Below are 23833 nucleotides of genomic sequence, written 5' to 3'. Positions count from 1 at the left end.
TCTAGCGCTATAACGCCTGAAAACCGCCTCTGTGGGAAAGGGGTCTAAGGGCCGGTTCACACTGCTGCGAATTCTATTGTGAATTTGATCCGTTGCGATTGCTCAAATTCGCAAGTCATTTTACTAACATCGTTTTCCATCAGTGCCGTTCACATGAATGCATTGCGAATCTAAGCTGCGTTAAAAAAGGATCCATGTGAGATGCAAATTCAGCTCTATAGAATGGTATTCCCTGAAATCGCGGCCAAATATTGTCGGTCCCAATAACCTTTGGTTCACCTAATATTGGCTAGTACTGCTGAAACCCACAAGCAAACATTATTGCATCTTACCAAATCTTAGATGTGATGGCTGCATTCGTTTTCTTTTTTAGGCTTTCTTTCCTATATTTTTTAAAAGAAGAAGCTCTTGCAGATATATCAGTTACAGGGATGAAACAAACCATTTAGCACTGACAGGGGTGCTTATAATGATTTTTTTTTTTTTATGTAAAACCTTCAGCCTAAGTTCACACTATGAATTGCACAGGAACCGCGCCACATTCCTGTACAATTCACGTAGAATTCAGTGCAGTGTGATTTGAGACCATTCACTTTGAATATCTCAAATCGCACCGCATCCGCACCAAAGATGTGCATGCAGCAATTTTGGGAACGCATGCAGCAGATTGCATGGTTGTTTTATATCATATGATCAGGTGCAGACAAAGTGGCTTTTCCTGGTGGCACTCGCCAAAGAGGAGGAGTCTGGAATCGCTGGTGGGGGACCCCAGAAAAGGAGGATTGGGGCTGCTCTGTGCAAAACCATGGCACAGAGAAGGTAAGTATAACTTGTTTGTCATTTTAGTTTAAAAAAAAAAACTGAAGGTTTACTATCGCTTTAACCCTTATCTACATATTCTGCTCCAAGTTATATCCACAAACTGATAAATAGCCAGTAGCATACTTAACGGCATCCTTTAAGTTTGTTAATCAGGCATCTAATGCCCGAGGTGTTCCACCCAAAAGGTAACATTAATTATTGGGCAGAGTTTACAAAGCTATAACTATTTTAATTACAGTAAATGATTAGGTGTCCTTTTAATAAGGTTAACCACTTATTAAGAGAAAATATTTAACACTAGAGCTTTTCTTCTCTGACGTGAATAGAATATGTACCGTAGTGAATGCAAGCAATGGATAGTGTATATGAGATCACAGGCTCAAATGATACACAATGAAAAAAATAAAAATAAATGCAAGAAAATAACAACCTAAAAGACCTACAGGAGATGGAGCATACATTAATATTTATTTTACATATTATTTATGTGTATCTGAGTGTATTTATGGCCATACAAATTAGAGGTCTACGGATATATCGGCCGATACTTGGCCATTTTTAATAAATCGGCATCGGACGATTATTGTCCAAATTAGGCCAATATTTAACACTGACCGCACTCGCAAGTGTTCCTCCTCCCTTCTCCACACTCAGCGTGGCGCTTGATGCTTGCCAGAGTCACTGAGTGTGTGAAACTGACACGTAACTGAATGCACAGAGAGAGGAGCTGTCAAAATTGAGCTTGATGTCGGGGGTGGGCGGGACCCGGCCGGGGTGAGCTATTAAACACCAGCCAATGGGATGGGATCTGGGCGGCCTGCCCCTTTCTTAAGCAGCCTATCATTGGCTGGTGTTTGATAGTTGCTGGGTCCTGCCCACCCTGGCCTTGTCCTGCCCACCCCAACATCAAGCTCAGTTTTGACAGCTCCTCTCTCTCTCTGTTACATGTCAGTTTCACACACAGTTACACTATCTGCCAGTGCCAACCAGCGACATCTGCCAGTGCCAATAGTGCCATCTGTCAGTTTCAAACCAGTGCCTGCCAGTGCCACTGCCAATCGGTGCTACCTGCCAGAACCAACCAGTGCCATCTGTACTGAGGACATCAAGTGTGTTGTATAGTGACAGGATCAAGCAGGGAGGAGTGTAGTGGGTGATTTTTTTTTTTTAATTACCTAAAATAACTGCATCATATATCGGCCATCGGCCGCCCCAATTTCTAAATATCAGCATCGGCCATAGAAAAACCCATATTGGTCAACCTCTAGTTTTGATGCACTCTGGTGTATTTGTGATGTGTTTAGATGTTCTCTGGTGTAATTTCAATGCGTTTAGATGCACTCTGGTGTAATTTCAATGCGTTTAGTTGCACTCTGGTGTATTTTTGATACATTTAGATGCATTCTGGTGTATTTTTGATGCGTTTGGGTGCTCTCTGGTATATTTTTGATGCGTTTAAATGTGCTATGGTGTATTTGTGGTGCGTTTAGATGCTCTCTGGTGTAATTTCAATGCGTTTAGATGCACTCTGGTGTAATTTCAATGCGTTTAGTTGCACTCTGGTGTTTTTTTGATACGTTTAGATGCACTCTGGTGTATTTTTGATGCGTTTGGGTGCTCTCTGGTATATTTTTGATGCGTTTAAATGTGCTACCGTGTATTTGTGGTGCGTTTAGATGATCTCTGGTGTATTTTTGATGCGTTTAGATGCACTCTGGTGTATGCATCTTCCCCCCAACACTCACCCCCCTTCTTTCATCCAACCTACCCTTCTTCTTCTCCTTTCCTGCCTCCCTCCCTCTTCCCTCCTCCTCTCCCCCTCGTTCTACCTTTCTCTTTTAGAATGTGATATTTTTGATGAACCTTAAATCTTAATGTCTACATTTACACTCTTGGCGACTCTTGGATATGAGGTAGCTTTTGGAGGACTTGATTCGGTTCCCCCCGGGCCTGGCAGGCTGTTTACCACCAACATCTCAGGCACTTTTTTACAGGTGATTATGATGGACATTTTTGGGTTCTAGCATTTATTGTTTTGGGGAGGGTACCTCCTGAGGGTAGATATTCCCTAACACTCTATCCCGCACACAAAAAACTTGGGCTATGCAGAAAAGATACTGAGGCACTCCTGTTGGTGAAGAGAGCTGGTGGTATTGCTCTCTTGGAGACGAGATGAGAATCTTTCAACAGAGTGATGACATAGTGTACTCTCCGGTGATGATGGCTTGACTTGAAGATCCTTTCCCTCATGTTTACTAGCAAATAATTTTTTCCAACTTTTTGGTTATTTTCTTTACCAACAGAGCTGCACCCTGCTCATTTAAGTGCAATACATCCCTGTTGTAGAGTAAGTAACCAATTGAAAAGTCAGTCCAGGTCTCCATGAAGCCAAACCCCTCCTTCCTGCACCAGTTCTTCAGCCACTTGCTAAGCTCACTAAGCTCCTGCTGCCTCCTTGGTGTGGCTACAGCGTGGACGGTTAGTTCTGGGAGGCCTACTATGATGGCTTCCCATGATTGTGTCCGCTGCTGGGTGCGGGCGGCATGCTCTGTTATCACAGTGTCTGTTCCGGAGGACACTGCTGATCACAGATTGAGGTAAAGAGCCAATCAGCGGCTCTTTACCACGTGATCAGCTGTGTCCAATCACAGCTGTTCATGGATGTAAATAGAAGCCGGTTATTGGCAGTACTTTCCTCAAGCTGAAAGCATGAGGAGAGGAGAATAGAGCCGATAACCGGCTTCTCTCAAAGGGACATGTGCACTGATAATCAAGGCACTGGTTAACAGTGCCCACCAGTGCTGCCCATAAATGTCACATATCAGTGCCGCCCATGGGTGCAGCCTCATCAGCGCACATCAGTGAAGGAGAAAAATTAACTGTTTCCAAAATTGTATAACAAACTATGAAAGTTATTCATCAACATCTACATCCGCCCACTCCGAAAAATCATCAGCAAACAGGACCTGGGCTACCACTCTTATGCTGATGACACGCAACTTTACTTTCAAATCACCAACAAAAAAGACCAATATCACGAACTAGGAAAATGCCTCACTCTGATCGATAATTGGATGACGGAAAGCTCCCTCAAGCTCAATGGATCCAAAGCAGAACTTCTTATCCTTCACGCAAATCGAAAATCTAACTCTAGGACCACGTGGACACCACCCTCCATCCTTGGACAAACCATCACCCCAAGCAACAAAGTCAAAAGCCTCGGAGTCATCTTTGACTCAGACAATAACGATGGACGCACAAATAGGAGGAGTAGTCAGCGGTTCTCACCATCTTCTCCGCCTGCTGCGTAGACTCATCCCCTTCATCACGGAAGAGGATACAGCAGTAGTGGTTGGAACAATCATCAACTCCCGACTCAACTACGCTAACTCCCTCTACCTAGGACTACCCAAATACCATATTTTGCATCTACAAGTCATCCAGAACACTGCAGCCAGACTGGTAACAGGTAAAAAAACGTGGGAATCAATATCCCCGGTCTTGAGGTCCTCCGGTCAACCAACCAAAACCTCCTCCAAATCACCAAATCCTGCTACAAATCTAAAGGAGAACGAAGATTTGCAGTCCAAGGACCTCGGCTCTGGAAACGCTCTACCCACGACCATCAGCATGGAAGAAAACCATCGGGCTTTTAGGAAAAAACTAAAGACCCACCTCTTCTGAAGGAGCAGGACGACACCGGAGGCAAAGGCGCCTTGAGGCGATTTAGTACGCATTTGTAGCGCTATACAAGTTACTCACTCACTCACATGTTTTTTATTCTGTTTATTTAGCAAAATACCACCACAAGAAAGCTCTATTTCTGTAAAAAAAAATATAAAAAATGTTGTTTGGATACAGTGTTGCATGACCGCGCAATTGTCATTCAAAGTGCGACAATGCTGAAAGCTGAAAATTGGCCTGGGCAGGAAGGGAGTGAAAGTGCCCTGTAGGCAAGTGGTTAAGCTTTGACAAAAATAACCTGGTTGCTGATTGGTTTCTATGTAGAGCTGCACCAGATTTTGCACTCTCTAGTTTTAGGCCTGGTTCACACCAATGCAGGTTGCAGTTTGCATATTTCAGGTGCATTTTTCAATACTAGTTGTTGACCCATTGAAGTCTATGGAACCAGAAAAAAAGTCCCTGGCCCTTTCCATAAAATGCACAGATGTGAACGTGACCATGTTAAATGGACTGTAGTGTGTTTCTGCAAAACTAAAAACGCACAAAAAAAATGCATAGTTGTGAATTAGGCCTTAGTAAGTCAACCTCATTATGTCTGGATACATAGAAGATGGCTTCTTCATAGCAATGAATGGGTTGAGTTTGAGGATTGTACAGAGATTGGTGAACCAGATTGTAACTTGTTTGGCTACCATAAGAAGACCAAGGGTGATTAATTCTACTCGCATCCACATAGACTTCAAATTTCATATACCTCAGTTTTTGGTGTAATTACTGCTTAACATTGACTTTTAAAATCTAAAAGCACAGAAGTACTACCATAATAAATCATTTAGGCAGTAAAATATTTTCTTTCCACTATTAATGTAGTGGTGTCACCATGTACCTGTATCATGCACGTACCGCCTGGCACTGGGACTAAAGTAGGCTTGTAAGAAGCAGTCGGTTACCTCTGCACCTGGCCAGCACTGATCTAAACATCTTGGAATGTGGAGGAAAAGCCTTCTGTATATAATCTGAGGTGACTGTTTGGTTTAAGAAAAGACTACAGTTTATATCTAAATAGGCCTTATTAGTCATACACTGGGCTGCATTTGCACTCTTCCAAGTATTTTAGTACTCATTCATTGCTGAATAACCGAGGAAACATTTCTGCTCTGATATTTCTTTCATTTGTATTAGTGTAACTGCTGGTACTAAAGAACTAAGGGGGTTATCCACAAAAGGGATACGCCGGCGTATCTACTGATACGCCGTCGTATCCCTGTTTCTATCTATGGAACTGACCCACAGAATCAGTTTACCATAGATAGGCAGAAGATCCGACATGTGTAATTGAATTACACTGTCGGATCTTAAGGATGCAATTCTAGGCCGGCCGCTAGGTGGCGAGGCCATTGCGGCCGGCCTAGAATATGCAAATGAACACTTACGGTGATCCACGAACGTTCCGACGGGCCCGTTGCGCTAAATCTACGTCGTTTACATCGAGTTACGCCGTGTAAAAATAGGGCTAAGTCCTATTTGACTAAGCCCTATTAAGTATGACCGTCGTTCCTGCGTCGAAATTTTAAACTCTACGTCGTTTGCGTAAGACGTCCATGAATGGCGCTGGACGCCCTTTACGTTAACGTCTAAGCAAATGACGTCAGAGTGACGTCTGTTAGCGCAATGCACGTCGGGTAAGTTACCCGACGGAGCATGCGCAGTACGTCCGGCGCGGGAGCGCGCCTAATTTAAATGGGACTCGCCCCATTAGATTCGGCACGCCTTGCGCCGGACACATTTAAGTTACTCCGCCGCAAATTTCAAGGTAAGTGCTTTGTGGATCGGGCACTTAGGTAGAAATTTTGCGGCGGTGTAACTTAAATCGGAAGATTTAAGTTACGCAGGATATTTGTGGATCTGGCCCTAAAGTTTTTGGGCAAACGACTAAACACACAGGGCTAGATTCAGAGAGAAGATACGCCGGCGTATCTCCAGATACGCCGTTGTATCTCCAGATACGCCGTCGTATCTCTGAGTCCGGCTGGTCGTATCTATGCGCCTGATTCATAGAATCAGTTACGCATAGATTTCCCTAAGATACGACCGGCGTGTTTTTACACCGTCGTATCTTGGGCTGCATATTTACGCTGGCCGCTAGGTGGCGCTTCCGTATAGTTAAGCGAGGAATATGCAAATGAGCTAGATACGCCGATTCAGAAACGTACGTCCGGCCGGCGCATTTTTTTACCTCGTTTACGTTGGGCTTTTTTCGGCGTATAGTTAGCCCTGCTATATGAGGCATATCCTATGTTAAGTATGGCCGTCGTTCCCGCGTCAACTTTGGTTTTCCTAACGGGATTCCTGGCAAGCTTTTCTTGCAAAGCCATGCATACAGACGGCCATTCAAAAGAACCACCGTTCTTTTGAATGGCAAGAACGCAGTGACGTCATCGACTACGACACATTCGATGCCGTTGCCACCATCTTTCTATACCCCACAGTAAACTTGTATACTACCGAACTCTTATCGAGCATGCGCGGGTTTACCTGGGACAGGTAAGCATACAGACGACTGTTTTTTTCACCGGGAAACCGGATGAGAAAATAGAGAGCAGGTTCTCTATTTTCCTGATGGGAAAACTGCTAGGGAGCATACACATGGCTGGGATTCCCGGCCAAATGCTTTCCTGGCAGTTTTCCTGCCGGGAAAACCGGTCGTGTGTACGTGGCTTAAGTCCTAAAGCAGAGAGTGATTCAGTGAATAAGGTATGTAGGCTTTTACCGCTGGAATCTTCAAAAGGTAACAAGATGTAATAATCTTTCCTTAACTTTATCACCAGCAGCATACCGAACAACAATGGCACACTGATCATGAGTTGACACATCTTGTGTGGAGTACATTTGAATGGAAAATAGTCCATAATTCTCCACTTCTTTTACTATTTCCTCCTTTATCATGTCACCAAGAATCAAAAATAACTTTGTTATAGTAAAGTTACAAACTTCCCTCTTCCCCTTTTCTCTGGATTATGGCTCTTTGCTCTCTCTACAATATTGGTTAGGTGTCTTTAACACTAATGCCGCGTACACACGATCGGAATACCGATGAAATAAAATCCAATGGAATTTTCTGTCGGAATTCCAATGAATCCGACTTCCATCAGTCTTGCATACACACTGTCAGACTAAATTCCGACCGTCCACAAGGCGGTGACGTAAAATACTACGACGAGGCGAGAAAAATGAAGTTCAATGCTTCCGAGCATACATCTACTTGATTCTGAGTATGCGTGGGTTTTTCTCTGCTGGAATTCCACACAGACGATCGGAATTTCCCATAGGATTCATCGGAAAATCCGATCGTGTGTACGCGGCATAACTGTAGTCAGGGGGAAGTTTCACAAACTCCAAAAAATTTCCTTGATTTTTCAGATGATTCTTATCAAACACACCTGCCACAGACTCTACATCAGTGGTCATCAACCTTGTCATGCAGGGCCCACTAACAGGCCAGGTTTGCAGGATAACTGAAATACATCACAGCTGATATCATTTGCTCCTCAGTGATTGCAGTATTCTAGACTGCATCTCCCCCCAAGGTAATACATAAAACCTGGCCTGTTAGTGGGCCCTGCAGGACAGGGTTGATGACCACTGCTCTACATGACTGCTTCTGAATGGCAATGCTTGAACACCAATAAAAAAAATAATATTGATTACGTGGCTTACAGTACCACGACATTGTAGTACTTGCTGATTTATTAGAGACATCTGACTACTTAAAGCGGGGATTCACCCAAAAAAAAATAATTTAATTTTACACACTTTAGATTAACCATAGTAACGGCATTTAAATTCGGCGTATTTATTTTTTTTTGCTCTGTACATACCTTTTATAATCTGTTTTTCTCCAGGGCTTCCGGGTTCCGATGACTGCAGGACTGGGCGTTCCTATCCTTTCGTTGGATGATTGACGGCTTGTGAAACAGGTGACCTGTCGCACAACGCGCGTCACCAGATGTCGGGAAATAGCCGAGCTGCAAGTCGAGACTATACGGCGCCTGCGCAGTCAGCTCTACACGGCGGGCGCAGGTGCCGTATAGTGCCGACTCTTAGCTCAGGTATTTCCGGAAATCTGGTGACGCGCGTTGTGCGACAGGTCACCTGTTTCACAAGCCGTCAATCATCCAACGAGAGGATAGGAACGCCCAGTCCCGCAAGCATCGGAAGCCTGAGGCAGGGATAGGAACGCCCAGTTCCTGGACCAAATCAAAATATAAAGATAAGTACGAAGAAAGAAAAAAAAAAGCTTGTACTTTTCCTGGCCATAATATAAGCAGATGGAACAATATACACTGTTTTTTGTTGTGCTTATCAATGGGTTTTCTATGGGCTGGTTAGAATGAAAGTCCCAAAATATTTCTATGGAAATTCCTGCTTTATGCAAGTCTTGGGAAAAGAGAAAGTAGTGTTCTTTTAATGGTGATTTCTCTACTCCAGATGGGAATTTTGCAGGCAGAGGTCCCTGTGTATTTTCTCCAGTCGGTAGATCAATTTCAACATTTGACTCTGTTTCAAGATCTACAACATCGAAGAAGATGTTGTAGATCTTGAAACAGAGTCAAATGTTGAAATTGATCTACCGATGCCACGGATTCCATTGGTTAATCACTAAGATTAATTGACCCTTTAATTTGACCCCAATTAAGATTGACCCTGTTGAGATCAACAGGGTCATCTTCATGAGGAACATCATCTGTTTTTTTTTTTAATACCAAAGAATGAATCAATTTTGCTAGTAGATGCCTCATTTTTTCTTTTTGTCTACTTAATTTTCTTTTCATAGCGCCACTTTTATGTTTATAAGTTCCAGACATTGGCAATTTTTTTTTATACCTGATGATAAAATAAGGAACACATATTCCTTGTCACGGACAGCTGTGAAAAAACATTAAAGTGGATGTAAACCCAAATTTTTTTTATTTGTTTTTTGCTGTCACAATGTTCAGTATAAGATTTCCTATCATCTGTGCCCAATCTTGCCACACAGACTAAGACCCCTTTCACACTGAGGAGTTTTTCAGGCGGTACAGCGCTAAAAATAGCGCTGCTATACCGCCTGAAAAACTCCTGCACTGCATACTCAATGTGAAAGCCCGATGGCTTTCACATTGAGGCGATGCGCTGGCGGGAGAGAGAAAAATCTCCTGCCACCAGCATCTTTGGAGCAGTGAGAGGAGCTTCAGCCCTCCTTCCCATTTAAAACAATGGGAAACCGCGGAGACTGCAGAGGCGCATTGCGATGCCGTATTAACCCTTTATCGGGCGCTAGTGGGGGTAAATACCGCACTGCTAATTTTAGCCACGCTATACCACCACCGCGCCTCCTGCCCCAGTGTGAAAGGGGCCTTAATCTTGCTCTAAGCAATCCTCTTTAATAGTTCAGTGAAATAAAACGGACTTACAGAGAAAAACCTTAGTCCGTTCTGCCCCCTTGCTGTGAGTGACAGGTTATTTACATATCTCATGAACTAGCCTGGAGACAGGCATTATTTTTTAATTCCCACCCCACTCCTTTTCTGAAGTCATGTGGTTACTTTTCTGAATTTTGACTGGATGTTAGTGATCTTAGCAGAATTTAGTGTAAGGAATACATAGGAAAAAAATGCATGTTGACAAGGGGAGTGTAGAGGAGGGCGGGGAGTCTACTGACATCACGACTCCACCCACCGAGCTCCAGACAACAGACCCACCCACAGAATCTGCAGTTTTTCAGTTCTTATAACAGACAGAGGGGAGACATTTGACAGGTAAGGATACATGCAGGAGGCTTGTAAATCCTTATAGATCAGCACTATGGCAGTAGTTTAGAAAGGATGAGAGTGGGTTTACATCCACTTTAACAACAGCATGCTTTAACCACTTGCTGACCAGGCTTTTTTTTGGCACTTTTTATTAGAAAATTACTTTGAACCCTCAAACATTTTACATTTTTTTAGCATGTACCCTAGGGAATAAAATGGCGATCGTGGAAATTTTGGTATGTCACTATGCTATTTGCGCAGCAGTTTTTCAAACGCAATTTGTTGGGGAAAAAATAAATTTTAATGAATGAAAAAAAAAAATATATATACCACATTATTTTTCTTGTAAAACATTTCAGGTGCATTTGCACTGATGTTGAAAACATAATAAGCCAGCAGCAGGAAATATAAAACACTGGAGTGTGCAAGAAACGACACGTTACATGTTCCACCCGTTTTAAAGCGGAGTTCCAACCACAATTAGCATTTTTTAAATGTATGTCCTTTCATCCTGCGTTTTTATAATATAAATCTGGTCACTTACTATTTTACAATCCGCCGCCGATCCGCATAGATATTCAAAAAAGATAGTTTATAAAACTATATCTACACCGTTGCCATTTTGCTTGTGGGCATTGTGAAGCCTACAGGCACTTACTTCCTGGAAGTCTTGGATGGGGAGTGATAATTGGACAGCGCACTGCATCCTGGGAAATTATGACACACATTTTCCAGGAGCATTAGAGGGAGATGATGTCAGAATCCTAGGTGGTTTTAAAGGCAGATTTCGTGGGACCACATAGCAACAGGCATTTCCAGATGAGTAAAAAAAAATGTTTTTTTTCTTTTTTAGTCGTAAGCTACAGTTTAAAGCAAAATTGTTTTTTTGATGGAACCTCCACTTTAAGGGTGGAACATGTAACATGTTACCAGTGCTACAGCCGCTCCCTGTGACAGCAGTACAGGAAGAAGTTTGCTGTACTGGCTGTCACTCTCTGAAAACAGCGCGGGCATGTTGGGCTCCGCCCACATGGTCACGTCCATGATTTGCAGAGCTCTGTGTATGAACGAACTACAAGTCCCGACATCTTTTGTAGTATTCAATAAAGTATCATGATGCTGTTGAGCACTGTGGTAGTTAATTGAGTCTTCCTGTCAGTGTAAAACTGCCTGCCTGCATGGCACAAGCAATCTGCCGTGCTGTTATATTGCTTTTAAGGCTCTGCAACAAAAAACAAATAAATGCAAAAAAAAATTACCTCCAAAAAATGAGCATTTATTTTTTCTAAAAAGGTGAACTTTGTCAAAATTCACCTCATGGTGAATAATGGAAAACTGTATCAAATACTTACCGTAATTTTCTTTTCCTGATGCCAAGGCATAGCAGAATTACATATGATATAGCCCCGCCCCTATATCCTCCCACAGGACTTGTTTAACTCTCCATAAAAGTCTGACTGAGAGCTACCTCCCCCATTCTCCGTATCAAGCACAAAGATCAGAGGGAGGGTTCGTATGCTGCCATGTCTTGGCATCAGGAAAGGAAAATTACGGTAAGTATTTGATACAATTTTCCATTTTCCTGATGCCAGACATGGCAGCATTACATATGATAAATTATGAGCTTTTGAGAGGGAGGGTTTAATGCTGTAAACTTAATCTTTATTCAACAAAAAGACATAGAAGCTTGGATAGACTTCCTCCCAAACTCTACTGCAGTAAGGGCTGCTGGATCCACCCTGTAGTGTTTTAAGAACATATCATGTGATGACCAGCTAGCCTCTTTGCAGACTGTCTCCAGAGACAACCCTGCCTGTGCCGTCCAAGAAGATGCTTTTACAGCGATTTCAAGGGATGCCAGTCTATAGAACTGAATTTGCATCGCACATGGACTCATCAGTCTTGCCTACACACCATCAGTCAAACATTCGACCGTGCCAAAACGCGGTGACGTACAACACTACGACGAGCCGAAAAAAATGAAGTTCAATGCTTCCAAGAATGCGTCGACTTGATTCTGAGCATGCGTGGATTTTTTTCCGATGGAGTTCCACACAGACGATTGGATTTTTATGTCGGTTTTTTATCTATAGGAAAAATTTCGGTTCTATTTTTTAACACGATGGAAAACAGACCGATGGGGCCCACACACGATCGGTTTGTCTGATGAAAACAGTCCATCGGTCTGTTTTCATCGGACAAACCGATTGTGTGTACACGGCTTTACAGTCTTGTTATAGTCTCTGATCTATGTTCGAAGAATAAAAGAAATGCATGGCAAAAATAATACTACAGATAACTGTATGCATCTCCATATGGTCCAAGTAAAAATTCAAACTACATTACAGTCCTTTAAAATAGGAATTCAAAATGCAAATCGGGAGCAAAACATATAGGCCTTTATAATCCATTACAATGCGCAGAGGAGGGAGGTTGCACATGGTGTAATTTTCCCCTTCATTTTGCAAATTTTTTGCATTGCACTTGAATAGTACAACTTTCTATATTATGAACTAAAGAAGCACCGCACAACATTTCCTAGAGAATTATTCAGAGGAACAACACAATGAAAAGCAGTTGTTCACCAATCTGTATAAATAGATCTTTGTTTCCTAGAAGATATGTACTGTATGGAATGCAGTTCTTGTAAAACTACTAAAGAGCATTCCTCTATACTACTGTACTAATATCATGCATGTAAATAACTTGTTGGGATTGGTATAGCAAAGCTGTATATGTAAAATGTGGCACACTACCCATCTTCTAATGATCATGTATTTATTGTGAGATATAGTACAATCAAATTTTCTAAATCACAATTTTTTTTTAAATAATCAAGTGAACCTGAACTCAAAAAGATTTAATAAGAAATGGCTTTAGTTAAATAAAAGAACTAGATCCTTCGCTAAGTGGAGGAGTGGGTTTGATAATAAAGTTGTCAGTGCCTCCACCCAGGACAGGCCCTCTGTAAACAGAGGTCATCCCCTTCCTGGGAAATTAACTAGTAATCCTATCAAAGTAATTGGGACCAAATGAGGTACTGCAACCAGCATATAACATTACCCTAATTAAATAGATGCACACTCGTATGGGAATAATACATGCTTAAAGATTAATATTAATAGTACATAAATCCAAGGTACAAACAGATATTATCAGCAAGGGCTTGACAGGAGACCTGTAATGAAGGGGATATCCTCTAACTGTCGTCCAACCAGCCTGGAACGAAGCTTCTCATTAGCAGAAACCACAGTGAGATACTGGAACTTTGAGTAACCCTAGTGGCAGTTGAATGAGCAGGGCCGCTGATAAGGCAGTACAACCAGTCCTGTTATACCGGACCCGGCCCTATCAGCTCTTCAGGGGACCCCCAGCTACCTTCAAAGTGAATTTCTTCCAAACAAAAAATTGGGCTTACTAAATTTACCCCCCTTCTTGCTTAGGGGTGTATAAATATATTTTTCTTGGCCATAAGAGGCTCATAAGAGGAGGTGGGAGCTGAGGGACTATGTTTTCATTTTCGGGGCGGAGGTACACAATCCTACTCCCAACTGCATGTGATAGAGTTCCCGGTTTCTATATTTCTTTCCTAGTGTCAGTGTTTGGCGGAGTAATCTGTAAAGTGCTTTACCTGCAGCTGCTCGGTTCTTTCAGGTGTCAGGACTGATGTGAGTGAGCTGGCAGGGAGGGAGCAGTAAAACAAATACAAGAGGCGGTGGTGGGTAGCGCTGCAGGGCCTGGCCTGCACACAGTGAGTGGCATGTTACGCCCATTGTCATATACTTACTAATACAGTGGTCTCCAAACTGCGGCCCTGGGGCCGGATGTGGCCCTTTGCTTGCCTTTATACGGCCTTTGAGGTATTTTTCCTGCCTCTGACACCAACATTTGGGCACTCTTTCTTCCACTGACATCAACATTTGGGCACTCTTTCTTCCACTGACACCAAGGATGTGGCATTATTCCTCCCACTAATACCAACAATGGGGCACTATTCCTTCCAATGACTCCATGTCATGAATATGCATCAAGTCTGTCTGGTTACCTGATCTCCATGTGTCCATTAGAGGCTGACCCTGTTCTGGTTTCCCTTTTTATCACTTCCTCTTCCTGTATGGCTCCACCCTAGTCCATCCCAGGAAGCCTATATTAACCGTTGCTCTGCAGGTCTGCAGTGCTGTTCAACAGTGTTCCTATGCTTAGTTCCTGTCTGCAGTGTAATTGCTAGTTCCTGTTTGCAGAGTGCTACGATCATCTCTCCGTGTACCGTTTTGGCTTATCCCCGACTTCCTTGTCTGCCTGTGCTCCTGACTATTTGCATGTTCCACGGTTATCCTTGTCTGCCTGTTGCCCTGACCTCGGCCTGTCCATCACCACTGTTTGTCTTGCTGGCTGCTTCCCCCTTCTCCCTGCGGAGTGTGACTTAAGGAATCCCGGGAACGCGACCTGGACCCAGTTGCGGCCAAGACCATCCCTACCATCAAGGGCTCTGGTGAATACAAAACTGGGTCTTAGACTCCGCGCCCTGGGTGATCTTGGGTTACGCTTCCTCCCTGCCAGCAGTAGTCGGCTATAGGGTTCACTTCCCTGTGGTGCATCCCTGACCCCTACAGGGTGCACTTGTCACCGGGCCACAGGTGACCTGACACTCCAACAATGGAGCATAATTCTTTCCTCTGACAAGAATGGGCCACTATGCCTCCCACTGACACCAACTATTTCTCCTGCTAATACCATATATTGGGCATTGTTTATTTTCACAGGGCACAGTTCGGGCCCTCCAAAGTCTGAAGGACAGTAAACTGGCCCTTTCTCTAGAAAGTTTGGAGACCCCTGTCTTAGGCTATAGCACATTCTGTTTTATGGCTTCCCTGTGAATTCAACCCCCCTTCTGTATTTGTAACTTTTGTTACTTGAAATAAATAAAGCAGCACACCTTCTTTCTCGCTGGATCTTTTTTTTTCATTACATATAAAGAAAAACAGATTGAACATTTTTTGTTACTGATTGCCAGAAACCACAAGCAGACTACCACAAGGAAATGGCATAACTGCTTTCCCCATCCTGTTAAACAGAGACCTTTTATGTGGCTTTTCATCTGCCATTTTTGAGGTTGAGCAATGAACAGCATGATTAGTTGCTAGGGAGTGGGCTGTGTAGAATCCTACTGTAATTCTTGGAGAGAAAGAGTGTAGGCATCTGCCAAGCATGCTGGAGTTTAACCCGCACTATGTAAAAAAAAAGAAAAGGTGATCTCTCTTTCACTGTAATTATAGCTGCTGACTGCCGTGTCTACCAATTTTCCAAAGAAACTAAAATTGTACAGCTGATGTGCTGTGTTTTTCCCTTTTTGCTTTAAGTAAAAATCTAAAGCTTCATTGCAAAAACAAGCGATTTCTTTATCACACAAACAAGAAAATCTACCTGCAGGTAATAAATAAAAATTTCCCCACTTTCTGGCCAGGCCAATTGTCAGATTTCAGCGCTGTCACACTTTGAATGACAATTTCGCAATTTTTTTATCATTTTGTTCACACAAATACAGCTTTCTTTTGGTGGTATTTAATCACCACTGTTTTTTTTTTTTTGCTAAATAAAGGAAAAAAAGAGCAAAAATAAATAAGTGTTTTTCTTAATTTTTGTTATAAAATTTTGCAAATGATCTTCATAAATTTAGGTCAAAATGTATTCTGCTACATTTCCTTGGTCAAAATAACCTAAATCTGTGTTTATTTAGTCTGTGGGAAAGTTTTATAGAGTCCACAAACTATGGTATATACAGTATATCTGAAAATTGATCGATCCTGATGTACTGACATAATTTCTTGAGGCCCAAAAATTTCAGGACGACAGTACAAATACCCACAAATGACCCCTTTTCGGAAAGAACACAGTCCAAGGTATTTATAGTAAGAGGCTTAGGGTGCATTCACACCACGATTTTATCATCCTACTTGTTCTCACGATTTTCGGTTTTAAATTGTCCAAATCTGTATGGCAAAACGTATCCATTCACTTCCATTCATTAATTTAGGTCCCCAAGTGCATCCGATTTGATCCGCATACAATTTGATACGATTTAAAATCGCATCAAAAAACGTGTTTGACCACGTTTTTTGGTCCTGATTTGAAATTGTATTAAAATCGTGTCCGATTTTGTATTAAAATCGTGTCCGATTTTTTTTTTTATATTGTGGTCAATCTAAATCGTACTAAATCGGATGACTGTCCGATTTTCATACGATTTTGGCAGATACGATTCCATCCGATTTAACGGTCCGTTTATCGGATGTTAAAATCGTGATGTGAACCTAGCCTTAGTGAGTTTTATGAAGTTGTAAAATGTTTATTTTATTTTTTTAAACACTGTGACCAGAGTAATACAGTGTTACCATAGTAACATTGTACTACTCTGGAGAAGTGATCATGTTTTTTTTTTTTGATTGATTATAGCAAAGATTTTTATTGGTATAAGCAACCATTTTTACATAATGAAAATGATTCACTTGGTGTCTTTTGTTGTAATTACCCTGTGATTTGCCAAAGCTTATCACATGGTACAAATGGCCTGTGATTGGTCCTGTCTGTACCTTGTGATCACTGTGACCAATCACACATAGTAGGGCAATTGTATACAATGGATGGCATAAAAGGAAGCCATTCATTGTGTACAATTGATATGTGATCTGCTGTGATCACAGCAATCACATGTTACTGACAGTGGGCGGATATAGTGATCAGTCATCGGCTATGTCCACCGGTGACAGATAGTGCCACTGCTTGGCCCCTGAGAAGTGCGTTCTGGGAGGAACATCATATGAAGTCCACTTAGAATGACGAAAGTCCTGCCTGGCTGTCATTTTGCTATAGGCTGGGCGGGAACTGGTTAAAGAGGCCCTTTAACAAGCGAGCCCAGGTGAGACTAGAAAAACCTTGTAAATGAACGGTTACCCTTGTCTATCCAGCAGAAAAAGACTGCAGAATTATCATGACTATCTGGTGGGTGTGCAATGCATTTTTGCTGTCTTCATACCATCCTGCTGTGTTATTTAGTGGTGTAGGTGTTGACAGGGTTTTACAGGATTAGTAAAAAAACTGACATAAGCCCGTCTTTTTTTGGGGGGTTTCAAACAAGTCAGTATTCCAAAATACCTAAGTATCTCCCCTTTCTCAGATGCATATTTACATGTGCCCCACAATATCTTGCATTTGTGGACATCCTTTGTGCAAGATCTTCTCTGTGCTGACCACTTATGCACAGTAGATCCCCATTGAAATTCTAGAAGTCTGGACAAACTCATCCTGTAACCCTTTTACTGACAGAGCTGTTATCAGGGTTTTTTGCACACGTTAAAAAAATTGTTTTAAGCCTGAAGATTGCATAAATCCCTCCAAAGCAGACACCCTAGAGAATAAAATGGTGGTAGTTCCAACGTTTTATACTACACAATAATAATGCAAAATTTCAGTAAAAAATACACCAAAGTTAATTTTAAGTAACCCAAACGTAATAAATGACCCAAACTTTTGGTAAGATACAAGGAGGCAGATTCACAAAGATCTGCACCCGCGCAGCGTATCTGAGATACGCTACGCCGCCGTAACTTACCCGGCTTTGGTTTGAATCCAGAAAGAATTTGCGCCGTAAGTTACGGCGGCGTAGTGTATCTCTCGTGGCGTAACGGCGCAGAATTCAAATGCGGCGAGTAGGGGGCGTGTTTCATTTAAATGAAGCGCGTCCCCACGCCGAACGATATGCGCATGGGCCGTCCCTAAATTTCCCACCGTGCATTGCGCTAAATGACGTCGCAAGGACGTCATTGGTTTTGACGTGGACGTAAATTACGTCCAGCCCCATTCACGAATGACTTTACGCAAACAAAATAAAAAAAATTCAAATTCGACGCGGGAACGACGGCCATACTTAACATTGCGTACGCCACCAAATAGCAGCTTAAACTATACGCTGAAAAAAGCCGAACGGAAACGACGTAAAAGAATGCGACGGCCGCTCGTACGTTCGTGGATCGTCGGAAATAGCTAATTTGCATACTCGACGCGGAATACGACGGGAACGCCACCCAGCGGACGCCGAAGAATTGCATCTACGATCCGAAGGCGTACGAAGACGTACACCTGTCGGATCTAACCCAGATGCCGTCGTATCTTGTTTTGAGGATTCAAAACAAAGATACGACGAGGGAAATTTGAAAGGGGTCTTCAAATAGTTTCTCTACTTTTTTTTATAACTAATAGAGTTAAAGTGTGGAAACGTTTTTAAGAACCCTTGTACATAAGATGAGGTTGCACTGAGTAAATAGATACCCAACCTTAAATGTCAAACCTTAAATTTGGGTGCGCCCGTGAAATGGTGACAAACTTTAGTACACTATATTTTCCATACACAACGTATTAAAAGTCCCTATAGGTCATCAGTTTAGTGTTATGGAGGAGGTCTGGTGCAAGAAATATTGCTCTCCAGCATGTGCAGCATTATGTAACATGTATCACAATCAACGTTTTCCTGTGTAGGTGCCCTGACGGACACGTTTACGTTCATATCTGCATATATGTGGTTGTGGGGGGAGCACAAAAAAAATTTGGGAGGCGTTTTATGTGCTTGGGTGTGACTTTAAATATTTACATTTTGAAAAAAAACATTTTTAATTACGGACAGATTCCATCTGACAGCCAAAAGAAAAAAAACCCTGCTGTCAGGACTGTACAAGGTATGGACCTGGCAGCATAATGGTTAAAGGGTAATACTACAAAAAATACAGCAAATAATAATAAAATAAAAAAGTGGTGAAAACGACTTTCCTTTTCAATCTGCAGCGCTGTTATTTTCTGTAAAATTCCGTGCAATATGGCAACCTGGATGTGTTCTGTACACTTCCAGTAATGTAATTTCTTGCTTGTGTGATTCGCTCACTGATTTTCACTTATCTGCACTAATTTTAATCTTAGTCTGCACTAAGATCCAAGTCAGATTTTTTGAAGAGATTCTCCTAAAGGGTTAATTCTAAAGAAATGCAGACCCTGCAACTTTCCTCATTAGAGCACTGCAAGTGTTTTAGCTGATCAATAATTTCACTCAGAATCTGTATCCAAAAGACAAACACCTTTTTCTTCAGTTCTTGGTCTTCACTAAGCAGAAAGCGGTGACTGTCACTGTGACTGTGACTGTGGAGTGCCAGGTTAGGGAGAGGGTAGGAGTGATGCACTAAGAGGCTGAGCTGGCTGCCGGTCAAGCATCTGGGCAGATCCCGACATTGTCAGGATCCCAGCAGAGTTTGGGCCAGCTCTATAGCGTAAGCTGACAACAGGCTTTAGCCAGCTGTCGGCTGAATCTGAGTCCCATAAGAGCAGAAAAGTGCACTTCTGTGACCCACGAGAAGTCTGTCCAACAAAGCTTTGGCCATACTTCTCCTTTAAATGTTACTGGATAGGCAAGATTTGCCTATACCTTCCAGTTGTCTATACCTCTGGTCTACAGATGATTTTGACATTCATTGATGGTAAGCTTTTGGTCAGGCAGTGAATCCTAACAATATTGTAGGGATCCTTCCCATCAGCTGACTCTGGGTTACAGGAGTACAAAAGTGAATGTACTTCTTTGACGCACAAGAGAAATATAGCCAAAAAGCTTTACCTATACTTAAAGTGTAAAGTTACATTTTGTTTAAATAACAAGCATGTTATACTTACCTGCTCTGTGCAGTGGTATTGCACAGTGGCCTTGATCTGCCTATTCTGGGGTCCCGGCAGCGATCTTGGCTCCTCCTCTTGGTTTTGGGACTACCATAGCCAGCCGCTGGCTATGGGGAGAACGTAGTCTGTGTGATCCCGACCAGTGAGGACGTGTAGCACGACTCGTGCATTCGCAGTAGGGAACCAGGCTGTGAAGCCATAACACAGACACAGGGGCACTTATTGTAGTATTACAGAGGGGATAGGAGCATTTTATACTTAATATAAGACCTTGAGGACCTGGGAAAAGAGTAGGGGGGGGGGCTCCCATTGACACAAGCAGACAGGCAGGAAGGGGGAGGAGAACACATTAGCAGAAAGGAGACAGATAGCAGGCAGCGGATGACTGAGGCACATAAACTGATCTTGACCACGGTGTATCATGGCTGCTGAGCTCTGACACCGTGGTCAATTTACAAAGGGGAGGGTATATAGCCAGGCAGGATTTAGGATGAGCTCCGGCGTGTTCGCACAGTCCATGTGCAGAGTCCCCAGGAAGTCGGCACTGCGCTATTCACAGGCAGTGAGACATTGTCCCGATGTGCGGCTATAGAGATCGGGAAATGTCTCACTGCCTGTGATTACCGCAGCGCAGTGCCGACTTCCTGCCGGGCTCTTCATGTGGACTGTGCGAACCCGCCGGAGCTCATTCTCAGGCAGGATCAGCCAGGTATTTTTAGGTGTTGCAGGGGTCCAAATGACACAGCACAAGGACTGTGCTGTATAACATGCTCAGTTTTTTTTTTGGGGGGGGGGGGGTAAACACACACTTCAAGTTAAAAAACGTTTATAGGTTTAGTAACACTTTAACTTTTAATATTACAACAGCCCATAGATAACGGGGGAATTGCAATACCCAAGATTATATTTTATTGCATCACAATAGAAACACTGGCATGGCTGTGAGGTAGTGGACATGCAGAACCCTACACAGAAGATAATAAAATCACAACTTAAAAAACACCCTTTAGTTCAACTAATTGTAGCTCACCACTTTTATAATAAAAGAAAATTCCCTACATTTTATTTGATTCATAGGTTATGGGGAGCAGTCCTAACTATTACTCAACATAATGGCTATACGAAACAATTGCCTATATGAGACAACTACTACCTTTATGAACTGAATAGACTTTTAGAATTTTCGGATTGGAAAATAATAATAATATTCTTGTATCAGTTTTATGAAGGGGATGTTTTACTTCCTTTTAATATATTTAAAGACCGCTATCAGTTAGCGAATAAAAACTTCTACCAATATCTTCAAATACGCCATGCATTACAGATTTAGAGCTCAAAAATCCAACTACAGTATAAACACTCTAAAATACTATCAAAGGCAAGTTTGGTTTCTTGCACGAAAAGAGGACCGATAGGAGATCTTTATTCTAATTTACAAATAATAGAGAACACTAAAAAACATAAAAATAGTTTTGCCACGTGTCAAGGAGACATAGAGGATCTAGATCAGGGGTGCCCAACCTTTTGAAGACCGAGGGCCACTTAAGTGTCTTAGTAAACAGTCGCAGGCCACAATGAGCAGAGTGGGCAGATGACAGGTCTGTGTCCAGTCTGCATATGCAAAGCAGACACAAGCACAGCCCAATCTACGCTATGGGCCCTCTGATCCAATCAAATAGAAGAAGATGGATCCACTTCTGTTTTTTAGCAGATAGGATTGGAGGTATGTGGGTGTAAACGGACAAAAATCTGTTTACAGCTGCCGCTCCATAGAGTTGAATGGAGGGTCAATTGGGTCGGACTGTTCGTGTGAAAGGGGCCTAAGGCTGCTTTTACACTAAATGTCTGTGGTCTACCCACACCGTGGGTGCGGCGCAGCGTTCCTGTGGTTTTCCCACTTTGCCATAGGCATTTATTATATCCTGCAGGTTTGGTGCACTTTCTGAAAAGCCACTTGCTTCCTCTACTGCCGGCTTCATTCACAACACTGATGTTCTGAGATGGCAAGTGGGGAACCTGCAATCTGGCCTTGCCAACCAGCCATCCCAGAGCAGGAGGTCGTGGTCACAAGAGTTGCCCACCCACCCACCTATTGTGTTGTTGTTTCGTCACAGCTTCTTTGGCGGTTTTACTTGGCGAGCAATTGGCATTACTTTTCGGGCTAAGCCCTCACGTTGAATTATAGGGTCAGTTTAAGGCCCGTCTCACACTGATGGTGGAGACAGGCCTCTTAGACTAGACAGTTGGTTTAGAGATGCTCACGGTGTAACGTGACTGGCATGGTTTTTGGAGTTTGTTAAAACAATATGTTTCAATAAAGCTATGGCCTTGCCCACTTCCAACTTTAAATGGTCTATGTGTAATTATTGGGGGGCAAGGTTTGTTATGGTTGAATTGAGTGGTAGTTAAGATAAGCCTAAGCTTCTCAGAAGTTAAGTTATTGAGTCCATTATTTTCCTGCATAAAATATTAATGTGCTTATTGTGCTTTTACAGGTCAACTTTGTGACATGTCAGTTGTTTTCTCTTGGTGTCGCCATTTGGTTCCGTACCTACCTGAGTGCAAGCCATGCACATGCTACTGTGCGCCATGCTTTTGCCACCATCATTGGTGTTTACCTCGCAGTGTTTTGCTTTGGATGGTAAGTAATATAGGGCTTTTTATGACGTACTTTTCTGTAGGCATGCACCAGTGACAAGTGAACTGTAAATAGGATCAAAGTTTGTCAGAAATATTTGTCAAGATTAAGAATATTCTGAAAAGTGCATCAGTTTTGGAAATGCGTTTCTTTTCATTGAGTCAAATGGTAAACAATAATGTAACAAAAAAAGATAAATACAGAGTGAGTGGCATTTAGTCTGGAATTCATGACAGATCTTGGGACAAGACATTGTCTGTGCAAACTTTGTCTTTTCTGCTGCTTGTCCACCTACATCATTTCCTGTCAGATTCTTTGTGCTGGTCTTTGTCAGCTTCAACTGATAATCCTAAACTTTTTGTTATGATCTCTTTGTCATTGGGCAGAAACAACCATGAAATAATTTTTGCACAATAAATGATGATAGGGTTCACTGTCTTTATGTTGTTTATTTGTATCTGGTTAAACAGTTTTATGCACAAGGGGCCTGATCCACAAAAGGGATACGCCGGCGTATCTACTGATACGCCGTCGTATCCCTGTTTCTATCTATGGAACTGATCCACAGAATCAGTTTCTCATAGATAGGCAGGAGATCCAACATGTGTAAGGGACTTACACTGTCGGATCTTAGGATGCAGTACCGCAGCCGCCGCTGGGGGCATTTCTCGTCGAAATCCAGTGTCGGGTATGCAAATTAACACTTACGGAGATCCACGAAGCTTTTAAGCTTCGTTTTTTCTCCGTAAGTATTAGTTTGCCGTCGCAAAATTAGGGATGCTTTTACAAAGTGTAAAGTTAGTATACCATGTAAAAGTAGACCCTTCTTTCCCGCGACGCTGTCAAATATTTTTTTAATTTTTTTTTCCCCCTGCATCTTTTTTTTCCCGACGCAACTTTTTTTACCCGGCGTGATTCACAAAACTTGGCGTAACGTAATTTCGCGCAATGCACGTCGGGAAAATCGCGTCGGGAGCATGCGCAGTACGTCCGGCGCGGGAGCGCGCCTAATTTAAATGGGACTCGCCCCATTAGGTTAGGAACGCCTTGCGCCGGACGGATTTAAGTTACACCGCTCAAAATTTCTAGGTAAGTGCTTTGTGGATAGGGCACTTAGGTAGAGATTTTGCGGCGGTGTAACTTAAATGCCAAAAGTTAAGTTACGGCCGGTTTTTGTGGATCAGGC

The 23833-nt window shown here is 42.5% G+C and overlaps 1 protein-coding gene across 1 annotated transcript in view; it reads left to right on the top strand.

The window, feature by feature from the left end:
- The window catches only part of MBOAT1 (membrane bound O-acyltransferase domain containing 1), a 105231-nt gene that overhangs the window by 12393 nt on the left and 69005 nt on the right, over window positions 1-23833 (top strand). The window contains exon 2 of the mRNA XM_040353782.1: window positions 22505-22650. Within this exon, the coding sequence (XP_040209716.1) occupies window positions 22505-22650 (146 nt within the window). The remainder of the gene's footprint in view (window positions 1-22504; window positions 22651-23833) is intronic.

Source organism: Rana temporaria, chromosome 5 (assembly GCF_905171775.1).
Source record: "Rana temporaria chromosome 5, aRanTem1.1, whole genome shotgun sequence".
NCBI classification, from domain to species: Eukaryota; Metazoa; Chordata; class Amphibia; order Anura; family Ranidae; genus Rana; species Rana temporaria.
This window is presented reverse-complemented; position numbering and strand designations above follow the sequence as displayed.